This window comes from Dermochelys coriacea, chromosome 13 (genome assembly GCF_009764565.3).
Source record: "Dermochelys coriacea isolate rDerCor1 chromosome 13, rDerCor1.pri.v4, whole genome shotgun sequence".
Lineage (NCBI taxonomy): Eukaryota > Metazoa > Chordata > Testudines > Dermochelyidae > Dermochelys > Dermochelys coriacea.
The window spans coordinates 14,859,330-14,873,134 of NC_050080.1; the positions used below are offsets into that span (position 1 = coordinate 14,859,330).

At 38.3% G+C, this 13,805-nt stretch overlaps 1 protein-coding gene across 3 annotated transcripts in view; it reads right to left on the bottom strand.

Moving 5' to 3' along the window:
• The window catches only part of TSHZ2 (teashirt zinc finger homeobox 2), a 267,767-nt gene that overhangs the window by 148,547 nt on the left and 105,415 nt on the right, over positions 1–13,805 (bottom strand). Inside the window, exon 1 of one of the 3 annotated variants that reach the window (XM_043496205.1) lies at positions 1,014–1,202. The exons of the other annotated variants lie outside the window; for them this stretch is intronic. Coding sequence (XP_043352140.1) covers positions 1,014–1,020 — 7 coding nt within the window. The 5' untranslated portion in view covers positions 1,021–1,202. Of the gene's footprint in view, positions 1–1,013; positions 1,203–13,805 lie in introns of those variants that run through there. 3 annotated transcript variants of the gene reach the window in all.

Genomic DNA, 13,805 nt, shown 5'->3' on the forward strand with positions numbered 1-13,805 from the left:
TCCAGAGAAAGGCTGAAAAATAATTCTGAAACTCAAGATCAATGAGTCACTTTTGCTGGGGAAATCCAGTTCTCAGATTGTCTTGTAAAGAATGTAGGGGGAAAAATCATTGTGCTGAAAGTAAAATAAACTATTATTAACTAATAATACATAACAAACACATATCATTCCATAACTCTGCATGGCACTTAACAGAGATTTTAAAAAAATAACATGGTCTGTGCCCTGAAGAACATACAAGCTCAATTACAGTAATGTAGAACAGGAAAGTAGCAGATAAATGAAATGAGAAATGAGGTTAAAAGAACCAAAAATAATGCAAGTCATATTATGTAGGGGTAAAATCTCAGAAGAGGAGAGCAGTAGAGGGGAGGTCCAATCTTGCATCTGAGTTTTGGCAGAGGGGATATACAGAAGGGGACAGATCACAGAAATGGCATAGAAGGAGTAAATCAGAAGTGGCTAGAGGATCATAATGAGCAAGACTAGGGGCCACATATTCAAAGACATTTAAGCTCCTAAAGCTGCAGGGGAATTTTCGGAAGTGCCTAAGCAATTTAGGAGGGAAATAGGACCTAATTTGCTTAGATGCTGTTTAAAATCCCTGTAGGTGCCTATCTGCATTTTTAGGCACCTAAATACTTTTCAAAATCTGGCACTAGATCATTTGATTACATTGAATTCTAGCTTTCCTTACAATCACAGTTGCACTGCATGAATTTGCAGACACTATATAATTATTATACTAAAATAAGACCAGCACTAGTTTTAAGAAATCTGGCCCATTTCAGTGGTGATGTACATGATGGTGGTTTACTTAAGCCAACTGGACAATCAGAAGATGTACAAAATGAGGACAACATATCAAGGAAAGGAACTAAGATGAGGGTGTTTTATAGAGTAGCTCTCTTACATACATTATTAAAATTAGAATCAAATTGGCACAAGCAATTACTTAGCTCACTGTACTTTTGGGGACTACCCATAGAGTAATATGCTACTCAGCAACTCACAGTTCATCTTTAGATCTCCTCTAGAAGAGAAACCAGGAAGGGAGTAAAATTATGGTCCCATCTCCTTTGCTCCCCTGAAGCTTGAAGCTCTGCAAAACTAAAAGGCTCCTGCATGGTATCTGAAATGACAGTGTGGGACACAAGCAGCAAGCACCCACAACTATAACTTACTGAAAATGACACCAGAATAAACAATGCAAGCAATTCAGCATTATAGATAAACTAGTACCTCCCTGCACCCAACACACATATATCCTGCCCCTCGTGTGATTTACATCTTTTGTTAAAACCACCTCTGCTGTGAATGACGACAGTTTCTCAAATGAGAGGTGGTCCATCCTGCTGGAAAAGTGGGCACGCTGTGATGTCTGATGTTTTTCTGTTTAAATAATGGTGTGCAGCATTAAGATATGGCTGCAGTACTTTGCTGGAATTTGCAATGGTTACAACTGCCTTGATACAGTCGCCATATGCTTTGCTTTTTCCAAGTACAAAGAAAACCACACTTACCTATATATATATATTTGCCATGCTGGCTGAACCCTAATAATTTATCATGGGTTTGCTATGGTTCAGTGTTGTTTTCATGGAATGCACTGTATGTATAGTCTGTATTGCACAATAGACAGTGTAACAATAGTATCTAGGGTCACTGCCATCAGTTATTCTTCAAATTATTCTTGAATGAAGTGATAAATCAAACCCCCGCCCCATGAGAGCTGAAGACTCAGGCGAATAATGATCAGAAAGGATATTAGTATTCTGTTTCAACCCCTTTACTATAAGATTATGCCTTTTCTTTGCTACTATAAAGAAAATGAAAACAGTGCAGCTTTTGGAATTTGCATCCAGTATATTCTGTGCTTTCCTGTGACTGTGTTTACTGGTTAACAAAGGAATAACCTTACAATGGAATTTCATCGGCTGCATTGTCAGATTAGCCTTAATGAAAGTTATGAATCCTGTACAATTCAAGGGGAATATAGACCGCTCTGCTGGTCAATTACAATGTATTATGTAAATGTTTCAAATTTCTAATTTCTAAACAATCTGGATTTATCAGTGGCTTCACTGTATATCAGGAGGGTGTACTAAAAAGGTAGTGAAGTGAAGTGAGCTGTAGCTCACGAAAGCTTAGGCTCAAATAAATTTGTTAGTCTCTAAGGTGCCACAAGTACTCCTGTTCTTTTTGCGGATACAGACTAAAACGGCTGCTATTCTGAAACCTAAAAACGTATTGTATGTTGACCCACTGCATCACTGAACATGGAACTTTATTAGAATAAAGGAAAGAGTATATCCCTAAAGCCACTCTATCTTTCTGGATATGTTTACATGGCAGGACGAGGTGTGATTGAAGAATATGTAGACATACCTCAGCTAACTTTGAGTTAGTTAACAATACCAGTGAAGACAGAGCAGAACAGGCAGTGGCTGCTTGAGTATGTACCCAGGGACCTGAGTGGTTGGGGCCTAGTCTGTTCAGTCACTCATGCGGCTGAGGATTTACTGGTATTGTTACACGAAACAGCTTTGATCTAGATAGGTCAAAGATAGCTTGGGTATGTCTACACATGCTGCAATCGCATGTCCTGAGTGCAGTGTAGACAGACCCTCTGTCTGTTTCATTGTAGCACTTCTGCTTGGGACTTTTCCCTGCTCTCCTTTTGCTTAGCTTCATGCTATAGTTTTAGAGAAGCAGCACAAATATATCCACAGGACCAAATTATTGCTTCCCCTGAATGGGTGCACTAGAGATGGGGAAAGGACTCAGGGAACCCTTCCTTAGGCACAGGGCAGCTCTGCAAGAGGCAACTGTAGTTCAGCTGCACAGAGGTTGCAGGGCTAGCACAGCCTGCAGCACGCATAGCCTTGAGGGTATGGTTCTGAGTGGGACCATATCCCCAGCTCTTTTGCAGGAAAAAGAATTGGGAGCATCTTTTCAGAAGGTGTAGCAAGTCTCACTCCTCACTGCGCTGCCTCCAGAGTCCAGAAGGCATGTAACCTCCCCTCCCTCCCACATCACTCTTGCCTGTTGCAAAGCATAATTTAGCCCTCAGTCTGCTAAAACAAAGAGTGTACAAACTAGTGCATAAACTATCCCAACACTTCTCAGGATCAAGCACATGAGTCTATGAGATGGGTTCATGAGCTTCTTGCAGAAGATGCTTCATAGCACAGAGTAAGCCTCAAAGCCATATGATGTTGCTGTTGCTAAGGTAACTACATTTTTTTAAAGTGAACAGGCAAGTAAACAAGCATGTAAATAGAGGTAGGAGCCACATAATTTTTTTTCTGGTTACCTTGACAATAAAGTATCCTTTGAGGATTTCAGCTTTCTTTGGAGAGTAAGGAATGCAATATGCTGTGATCTCAGGCAGAAATGATTGGTTTGTCTAATTTTTTTATCTGATTTTTCATACCCATTCGTGCTACCTTTCCCAATGGGAAGTGAATGAGACCCATCTTACAAAGATGCACGGTGTACAGTGATGTCACCAGGGTACAATGTTAGGTGTCCCCCAGTCTTCTGCAGTGGTTGCAAGGCTAATCAATGAGGTAGTGACTTGTTTACCTGTGCATTGTACATACTAGGACAATGACATATCTGCCTCTTTGTGGCTATTTTAATAGATTATAATAAATCACCACCACCCCTTCTCAGTCATTAACATGAACTAGGTAAGAAAGCGTATTCCTCTTTTCACAGATGGAGAAATTGAGCTGAAAAGGACAAAGGCTTAATTTTCAGAAGTACGGAGCACCCTGCTGTTTAAATTGGCCCAGCCTGTGCTAAATGACTTGCCATGGCCACAGAGGGAGTCGGTGCCAGTGCTGGGATCATTCATTTTACAGTAGAACCTCAGAGTTACAAACATCTCGGGAATGGAGGTTGCTTGTAACTCTGAAATGTTCATAACTCTGATCAAAACATTATGGTGGTTCTTTCAAAAGTTTACAACTGAACATTGACTTCATACAGCTTTGAAACTTTACTATGCCGAAGAAAAATGAGGCTTTCCCTTTTTTTTTTAGTAGTTTATGTTTAACACAGTAGTGTATTTGCTTTTTTGTGTGGGTCTCTGCTGCTGCCTGATTGTGTACTTCCAGTACCAAATGAGGTGTGTGGTTGACTGGTCAGTTTGTAATTTGTGTTTGTCACTCTGAGGTTCTACTGTTCTTTCTCATTTTTTCTGAATGGCTAGTCATCATACGTGTGTTAGATTTGCCAAAGGAAAGAACTTTCGAGAGGCTCATTCATTCCTCTTGCTGCAGGCACAGTAGAGGATTTCCCAAAACATGCTACCACAAGTGTACTCCCCAAAGGGAGTATTGCAGTGGGAATACAGGGAGTGCTGGCTACACATCCAGCACAAGGGCCATCTTGCCGGCATGAGATGGGCCAGAGATGGCCTGCCTCATTTTCTTTGCTGCTGCCCGAAGGAGAAATGGACTCCCCCTGTGTGTGCTGCTGACCACAACATAAGTACTACCCAGCTGAAGGAGTGGACATACCTACAGTTGAAAGACCACTCTCACTTGGGGCCAATCCCTGCAGCTCTCATGGAGGCAAGGGGCAAAGGGTAGCCTTTCACCCCAAGCTTTTGATATTGCCCCTGTATTCTAACTGTGGTGACACCATGATTTCATGAATATGGCCCCTACAGTTTACATAGAAGTGCAATCGGTAACCAGCACAAACTACAGCCCTGCCAATGCCTAGCAGGAGTCACAGCTAACAGCAACCTTGCTAAAACTGGCTGGGGCACTGAAACAACATCTTAGCTGGAAAAACCCCCTGCAAGAATGAGGATCGTTCAACAGCTTTCTCCTCACATACCTAAGGGAGAGCTTCACTAAAATTGACAGCTAATTCAGTACACATCTCATAATATATTATCTCACCATCTCCATGACAAGTCTAGTGAACAAGATGCAAATGAACGCTTAGGCAAGTAGGTTCTTAATGTCACTTTAAAACTCAGCATAGCATCTCTGTCTTCTCCATCCAGTGAATGAGTTACGTAATGATGGAGCAATTTTGGGAAAGGTAACAGCAGGGTAGCAGAGGAAATGGAAGGTAAGAGAGGTTAATTTATGGAAATTATCTAGGTCACACAATAAGTAGGACATGTAATGAACAGCTTTAAAAGTACAGTAGTAATTATTTAGAATCTGATTTTTTCAATAGATAGCCAGTGAGGGTTATCAGGTGTCATGTAAATGTTCTGATCTCTTCATCTCAAGTGAACGGCAACATCTTGAATTGATGGAAGAACTTATAGAACTGTTAACTAAGAGTAAGACTTCACAGGTCTTACCCAGGAAAGAATTAACCAAACTATGGGCCAAAACCTGTAAACCTTTACCTATGTGAGCAGATCCATTGAATTTAATGGGACTACTTATGTGAGTAAGGACTACCTGTAGGAGGAAAAGGGTTTATAGGATTTTGCTGTTTCAGAACTACATACGATTCTAATGGAACACATGAAAAATAAATATCTATAAAACAGGACTAATTCATACATGAAAACTATATTAGACCTGCCTTAATACTTACGAAGTAATGAGATCTTTCCATAGTGGGGGGAAATAAAAGCGTTGCCTCATATTAGTCAACTATTGTACATATCTTGTAAGAATGATTTGTGACTGCATAAGCAGGGCTATAGCTCACTATTTCCTCCATTCCCTTGTTTTATTTTGTTAATCGTAATGCTTCCTAGCAACCCTAATTAAGAGGGTTGCTAAACCTGGGAAATCACTTGAAGTTCCAAGCGGACAACGTAGGTTGTAGTTCTCTCTGCAGACCATTGTAGGACAGTCAGTGATTGCAGATATTTATTTATAGGATTAAAAAAAAACTTTCAAAGAATTCAGAACCATCAGATTGTGAACACTGGACTTGATCCAAAGCCCACTGAAACCAATGGAAATGGTTCTGAATATGGCCCACTGATAGAGTATGCAATTGTATTAACTTATTATTGTTATAGTGTTGCTAATTCTTGGGATTTTATCACAACTCTCATAATAATTTGATTTTTTTTCTAAAAGCGCTAACTCTTGGAGTCATGGGATTATGGGAAAATCTGAGCTTTCATTAAAAAACAACCCCCACCCCCAAAAACACCCCAAACAAAGTAGGCTTCTAGTCCTCCTGGTTGGAGAGAAAAGATGGAAAACATGACCCAAGCGAATCCTAAAGGTTCAAAAAACAGAAAACAAGAAAAAAGAATCTTAGTGTTTTAAAATCTCATGATTTTTGAATTTTTGAACACTTGGAGTTGGCCATACTGCCATTATCTTCATCCACCTTCCCTCTTTCCTACTGTTTATTACACTTGTTGCAACATCTTTCAAATTACATTTTAAGCTCCTGATTGCAGGAACAGTTGGTCTAGCACCAAGCAGAATGGGGCCCTGATCCTGATATATCCATTGAATGCTATTGAAATATATAAAAATATTAAAATGAAAATAACAGCTAGCCATTTGCATGTGTATTTACCCAATGTGTACATGGAACTGCACCAGTTCTCATTGTGGGGGTTTACCTGAATAACGCATGAATAAAAATTAAATAAGGACTTTAGAATTTGGTCACCTAATCATAAAAATAGACACTTTAAACCCTTTGGGTTTGGGTTTTTTTTCTCTTCTGTCTAGTAAAAGGTGTATCAGAGTGCATACAGGAATAAACATTTCTAATGAACTTTTTGGTGCTTATGGTAATGTAATTTCAGCAAAATATCAAATATACCCTCTTTTCTGTTCTTCATGGTACATATAGATTGCACATAGAGCTCGGAATCAATTAATTTAAAGTAATAATTTGTATAAACATTCCAACAAAATTTTAAAGGGTATTAAACACCCTGTTTTATAAACATAACACTTAATTTAGAAAAAAAAACATTTAGAAGGTAATGCATTTAGGATAAGTGCACAACACATGAAAATAATAAATGAAATTTTCCCAGTTTAGAAAATGAATGTAATTAATTAACATTTAAATTACATTTTTAATTGCAATCATGCCCTCCCAGGGGACTCATAAGGGACCATAATTGCAATTAAAAGCATGTGGATTAGATAATAAAACAATGCACACTGTCTGAAATGTGCGATTTAAAATGGAAAGCAGACATTGTTATCGGCACATCTAACTTAATTGTAGCCATAAAGCAAATGTGCTGTACAAAATAAAATTCACATACGGGAACATTTAATTCTTGAATCTCTTAAAGGGGACACGCTTGAGAGCACATTTTATGACAGGTTCTGTTTGAAACAGCCCTTTAAGGCTTTAGAATTCAGGGTTGGTGCTTTAACGTTTTTGCATTAATAAAAGCATAGCTTAATGTTCCTATTAAAATACAGAGATACATTTAAATAAGAGATGAAATTGAATGTCTAAAATTTAAGTTGCAGAAGGTATAATTATATCAGGGGCATATTTCTCTTTGTCCTGCATTGTTTTCAAACCCCATTTGTCAAGGGAGAATTTAAGAGGACACTGGATTTTCAGTCTATGAATGAAACAGAAACAAATAGCTCTTAAATAGATATTTATCAGTCAGATGCAAATGTCTTAATCCTTTTACTGTGGTCACCTCGAAGGGCAGTGGACCCTCATCACAATACTGACATTCCATTTCAAATTGGTGCTGCCCCATTGCTTTTTGATAAATACCAAGGGTTTCAGCCATTAGTGCCATTAATATTCTCCCACCTCCATTTTATCACAACACAGAGAGAAGAAATAAGAGGTAACAAGCAACATAAAAGAGATTAAAACTTCAGAAGATGGAAAGGAGTTTAAATGTGCTATATGGCCACCATATGTTATACTAAGTCATGAGCTGTCCTGTTAGACTCACAATTCCCTTTATACCCATATGAGCCACTGGTACCCAAAGAGCAGATCCTCAGCTGGTATAAATTGCCACAGCTCCACTGAAGTCAATGGAGCTATTGCAATCTACACCAGCTGAAGATCTACTCCCTTGCTGTTGTGGATGTGATAGCAAATCATTCAGGAGTGAAAGGATTAAAAAATCACCCTAGATTAGTAAGAAGGTGTATCCATTTTATTATATAGACAGAGAAAGAGAAAAGTTTTGCTGACTAAGGAAGGCGGGTCTCAGAACATTATAGAATTTTTTCACAGTGGTTGCATCTTTTTTTACCATTTACTATTTGGACCTTAAAGGACAATTTTTGCTCTCATCTAACCAAAAGCAGAATCTGGCCCCATATCTATTCCTTATGATAAATGTTGATAAATACAGTGCCTGTGTAGAGTGTAACTGGTTTGGATTGAACTCTAATAGGGACAAAACTCCATTTATACTGAAATGAATGGAAAGTCCTGAATTGTTTCAGTGCACAGTGCAGCTCTAACTGAAGAGAACTACGACTTAGACAGAAGGTGTTTTACTTTAATCCCATTTAAGACCTTAACCTGAGAATTAGGTGGGGGTTTAAATGGATATGTATCCTCCAGTGCACTGAATCAAAGTTTACCCTATAAGAGGGTTCTTTTGTGTAGATAAATACAAAACTACCACCTTCCATGAAGACACATTGAAATCATGCAGGGAATTAATGTGTAAGATCTCCATGTTCTGTTACTTTTCCCTTTAAAAAGGATTGAGAAACCTTGAAGTTCTTCCATGTAATCTTTCTTGCTAGCTTTGCCATAGTACTTGGACAGCACTATATATACAGTATAATAAATAGCGATTGGTTTTGAAGGCAATAGTGGTACAATATTTCTTCAGGGTTAGAAAAGTTACCAAGAGTGTGAAATAATGCTGAAAGCTGAATATCACAATTGGAAGTAACTTTTTAACCCGAGGATAATATTTTACCCAACTATTGCTCAAGGAAACAGTTACCAATTGTTTTATAAAACAAAAAAATCTAAAGGGGTGTGAAGCCTACATGGAGAGTTCTCTGAAATGGGATGTATGGGCTGCCTCGGCCATTTTGCATCGTATGCAGTGAAGTAAAATTGCCAGGATTTCAACTGTTGCCTCACGTTTCAGACTCTACAGGAGTATAGTAGACTGGCACAAGACACCCAGTCAGAACTGAGGAAAAACAGCTGAGTGTAATTACTATTTGGTTTTACACACACAATGCTCACACACACATTGATTGCCCATAAAACCTCAACATTAACTTTTCTAAATACACTGTGGCTCCTGCCTGTACTATGCTATTGCAATCACTGTAGAACAACACTGAGTCTTTAATGGCAACTACTTTGTATGAGTATGTATCTGTTTGTTTTGGTGGCTTTAAGGACTACATAATTATATTTCAAATTCAACCATCGCAGAAGTAGACTCTCTCACTTGGCCTCTGGGATAGATTTGAGACACAAAGATCTTCCTAACTAGGCAGCTTTACCTTTTGTTGATCCCATTAGTTGTCCAGTTGGGCAAAGCACAGTTTTAACTGCATGCCAGAACCAGTATTCTCTCTGCCTAAAGCAAAGAGTTAACCAACTTAGTACACCACTGACTTGCAAAACTGGTAAGCGTTGGAAAGTAAAGAAACCAGTAGATTGGCTGTGTAGAGCCATGTTCATATTAATTTGGATAGTCAGAAAATAGGGGCATCTGTCAGTTTTCAGGTAACACAAGGGATTTTCTTTTGAACATCAATTTCTACCTGCGTATGAAAAAAAAGAGAGCTCCTTTTCTTAAACCAAAAAATCAGAAAAGGTGTAACTCATAGATCGCTTTGTGCCATGTTATGATGGCTTACATTGGTTCATGTCTTGTCATATGACAATATAACATGACACCAAACTGCATGTACATTACATTGGAGATTTATAAAACAAAGCCTCCTTTGCTCAGAAGTATTGTGAATTGCTTGTCTATGAGGAGCAGGACATTTTTGAATCGCACAAGCATTCTATAAAATATGCACATCCAGTCTCCAACACGAGCATAAACTAATGGGATTGGAGAACCAGAACTTTTCATTCCAACAGGATTTCAGTAATGGAACTTTGTAACCTTGTGCTTTGATTTTGTTTTTTAATTAATTGCAGGAACATGGAAAATGCAAACCAGAAACATAGGATAGAAGAGTGTGAGAAAAAAGTAAAGATAAAAGATAGAAGAAAATGAATTGTTAATTATTGATTAGACGGTTCATTTGCTTACACCTACATTACTGTTCTCCTGTTTTAACCCCCTGTGCTTGTTGCTCAGGTTTGACTTGGGCTACATCATTAGATGGTTTCCTTTTCTTTCTGTCATTCCTCATTAATTTCATCAGCTTTTTTAAAAAAAATCCAGGGTAGAAACTATTACATATATCATGATGACTTCTAGTTATTCTCATGGGATGTGCCTTTTCTGAGTCAAAGGTGTGGTAAATAATACCACAAGCAAAACAATTTTGGTAGCTGTGCAGTCAGTACATGGCAATGGTTGTAGTGTTCCTCTCTGAGTACTTAAAGGATGCTGGCTATCTCAAGGTCCTATCTCATGAGGGGTTTATGTCCCTCATTTTCCAATTAATTTACTAGGAGTTCAGAAACTATTTACAATATTATGGAATAAATTTCCTTCCATTGTCAGCGAGGATCGACCCTTAGACCTTCTCCATGAAAAGCATGAGCCTGTAATTCTAATATGTATATTAAAGAAAGAATACTCTAGTATTTATTTAATGTAGGATAATTATGTACCATTGAGGTAACTAATGTATATTATGGTACCTTCTTTTAGAATATCACTAGTTAAATACAATGGTCATGCCATACCTATTTTGAATCCAGGGACCACTCATGACAAATATTCCAAAGACTGGTTATTTCACTTGAAACTGTCTTTTCTTTTGATTTGGGGGATGGGGGGGGGGGAATGGGCCAGGGGAGAATAACTGGCACTCATATGAAAAGGAACATTTTAGCTGTTACATGCTGGGCCTTACTTTATTTACTTAATTCAAGCTTCCTAAGTGAAGAACATTTGTGTCTCCTCTTTCAGCTTTGAAGCCTCTTGGAGATTTACTGTGACACATCTAAACACGTGATAGTTTGCTCACCATGAAACCCCTAATTCCCAGGATAGCATTTATTTTGGAGACAAAAAATGCAAGGCAGACAGGATTTATAGAGATGTAGAATAATTCCCATCTGACACAGAGAAGGTAGGTCTTATGCACTTAGCACTTATATAATTTTTTTTTTTTTTACTACTGAAACCTAATCCTGTTCTGGAGCGGGTGATCTCATCTCTAAGATCAGTGAAACTGTAGCATAGTTGTAGTAAAGATAAAAAGGGAGTAAACTGTTCCATATCTTAACATACAAAAAGAATAATAATAAAAAATTTCTTTGATCCCTTCGCCAAATAAAGTACCATTGCAGCATTTGACATATGACTGCAGTGACCCTGAGATATGCCTACTGTACATTACCTTTACTTTCTTCCAGCAGAGCCAAACTAGTAACAGAACTCTATCATTTACACTTAGTTTCTGTTAAAGCATTTTTCACATTTAGTTCCCAATAGAACTTGTCTGTTTCCTACAGGTGATTTATTATGTAGTTTCTAAGCAAAACACTTTTATCTGAAAGAATAGGTCAGACAAAGGAATAATGTAATCAAAGAGACACTTTCAGAAACATTATAAATACTGTACTATATACAGCAGAAGTCCTGCGCTGTCAAAAATGAGTAGCTGTTCGGAAAGGTGGAAGTTCATTGTCTTTTGGAGGAGCAAAAATTGCATTTAAACTGTGAAAGGAAAAATTCCTCTGACTCCCCTCCCCCCTCCCCTCTCTCCGCCCAGCAGCAGATATCTTATTTGAAAAACATTTGGGTCCCAAGAGACTCTATTAGGGAAGCTGTTTTTAATGCCTTGCTCCTAGAGTTTGATCTCATTTTGCAAAGTGGTGGTTAAGAACTACTCTGTGGTAGGGAGCTGTACTAGGGCAAGTCATCCTCTACTGTTCATTTCCAAAGGTGTCACCATATCTATGCATGGACCTTATATGGCCCAATCCCTTTACCACAGTTTCTGAGTACCACATAGTCTTTAATGTATTTAGCCTCATAACATCACTGAGAGGAAGAGAATTTCTATTTGCCCCATTTTACATATGGGGAACTTAGAAAGACTATGTAACTTGCACAAGAAGTCATCTGAAAATGGGGAGGAGCATGAAGTTCTTTTCAGAAAGAAACAATGTTATATCTTTAATCTTGCATATGATGCCTAGATATTATGAGGAGGAGTGTATTAGAAATGCAGATGGGCAGATTGACAGAACTGAGAAAAGACCCTTGCCTGTACTTCCAGTCAGTATGGAGCCATGACAGAAGAAAGGGAGAGAGGCCACTGCATGGAACAGTGGCAGAATATGTGATAGAAAAGAAACTTCATTGTGGAATGAAGGTGGAGGTTTGTCCTTAGAATTATGTATTGGGAAGGGGGCTGGGAAGGAATGGGGGAAATGCAAAATATTTCAAAGATTCAGCAAGGATGTACATCGAAAAATGAGTGAAATTCAGCAGTGCTAAAGAAATGGCAAGACAACTAAAACAAAAACATTCAATCCTTTGTGACCTTTCCCACTATTTTCCAACTTGCAACATGAGAACACAAATAAAAAAAACCCCTAACTTCTTGCTGAAAAACTTTATTAGAGGCAGTGAATTTTAAAAAAATAAATAGAAAAGTACTGTTTATACCAGATGCAGCATGAAGAATGACCCCCTTAAAATGGAGACAAGTTAGATATTTGAAAAGAACCCATTTATCTCATGCTTTTACATACTCACTTATATTTATTTACATGGATGCATCTTTCAGTTGCTTATTTTATTTTTTACTGTGTAGTGGATGTTAATGATCATATACAGACATGAGATTTAAAATAGAACCCTGCATTTCACCTGAACACCAGAATGATGCACACACAGGATGCAACATATATAAATAACAAAGACCTTGAATAATCACTTACTCTATATCCTTTCTTACTGGAACATAAAAGCAAACCCTAACCTAAGACGAAACTTAATACAAGTACGATATGAAATAAAACCCACAATGCTACAGATGAATTTGAACTATTTAGCCTTCATCAAACATATCGGAAAGCGTGCAAGAGGACAGGGAAAATCTTTGCATATAAATTATAGCTATGAAAGGATTTGCTACTACAAGCAAGTGTATAGATGAAACTTCCAAAAGCCTTATATAAAGAATAAGATGCTGTAAATAATCATTTACATTTGAATAGCACTTTCCATTCTGAGGCTCTCAGAACATTTTGCTAACCTTGGGTGGAAATTTACTCATTTGTATATGGCTGCACAAAGTCCTCAGCACTACTTACACACCACAATGGGTGAGAGAGGCAAGAGAAGAGAGGTCTCTGACACCTGTGTGCCCCTCATAGGTCTCTGACACCTGGGTGCTCCTCATCAGACACATACAGGTTGGAGTGGGTGGGGCCATAGGTGTCAGGCTGAGAGAGGACCCACATTTACGAGAGATGGTTGGAAACCAATATATCAACAGTGCATAAGGACTGCAGCCAGTGGCAATAACAGTTCTAGAGTATCTGCACCGCAGGCCAAGACCTGACCCCACATTTTGTGTGTGTGAATTCCATCCCCCAGTAGAATCCATGCACATTTCCCTGTACAAATTCCAGTTACAGGGGCTGTAGGTGTGATTTTCACCATTATGGACTAAACCCCAGTCCTGATTCAGTCTTTACTCAAGCAAAACTTCCATTGACTT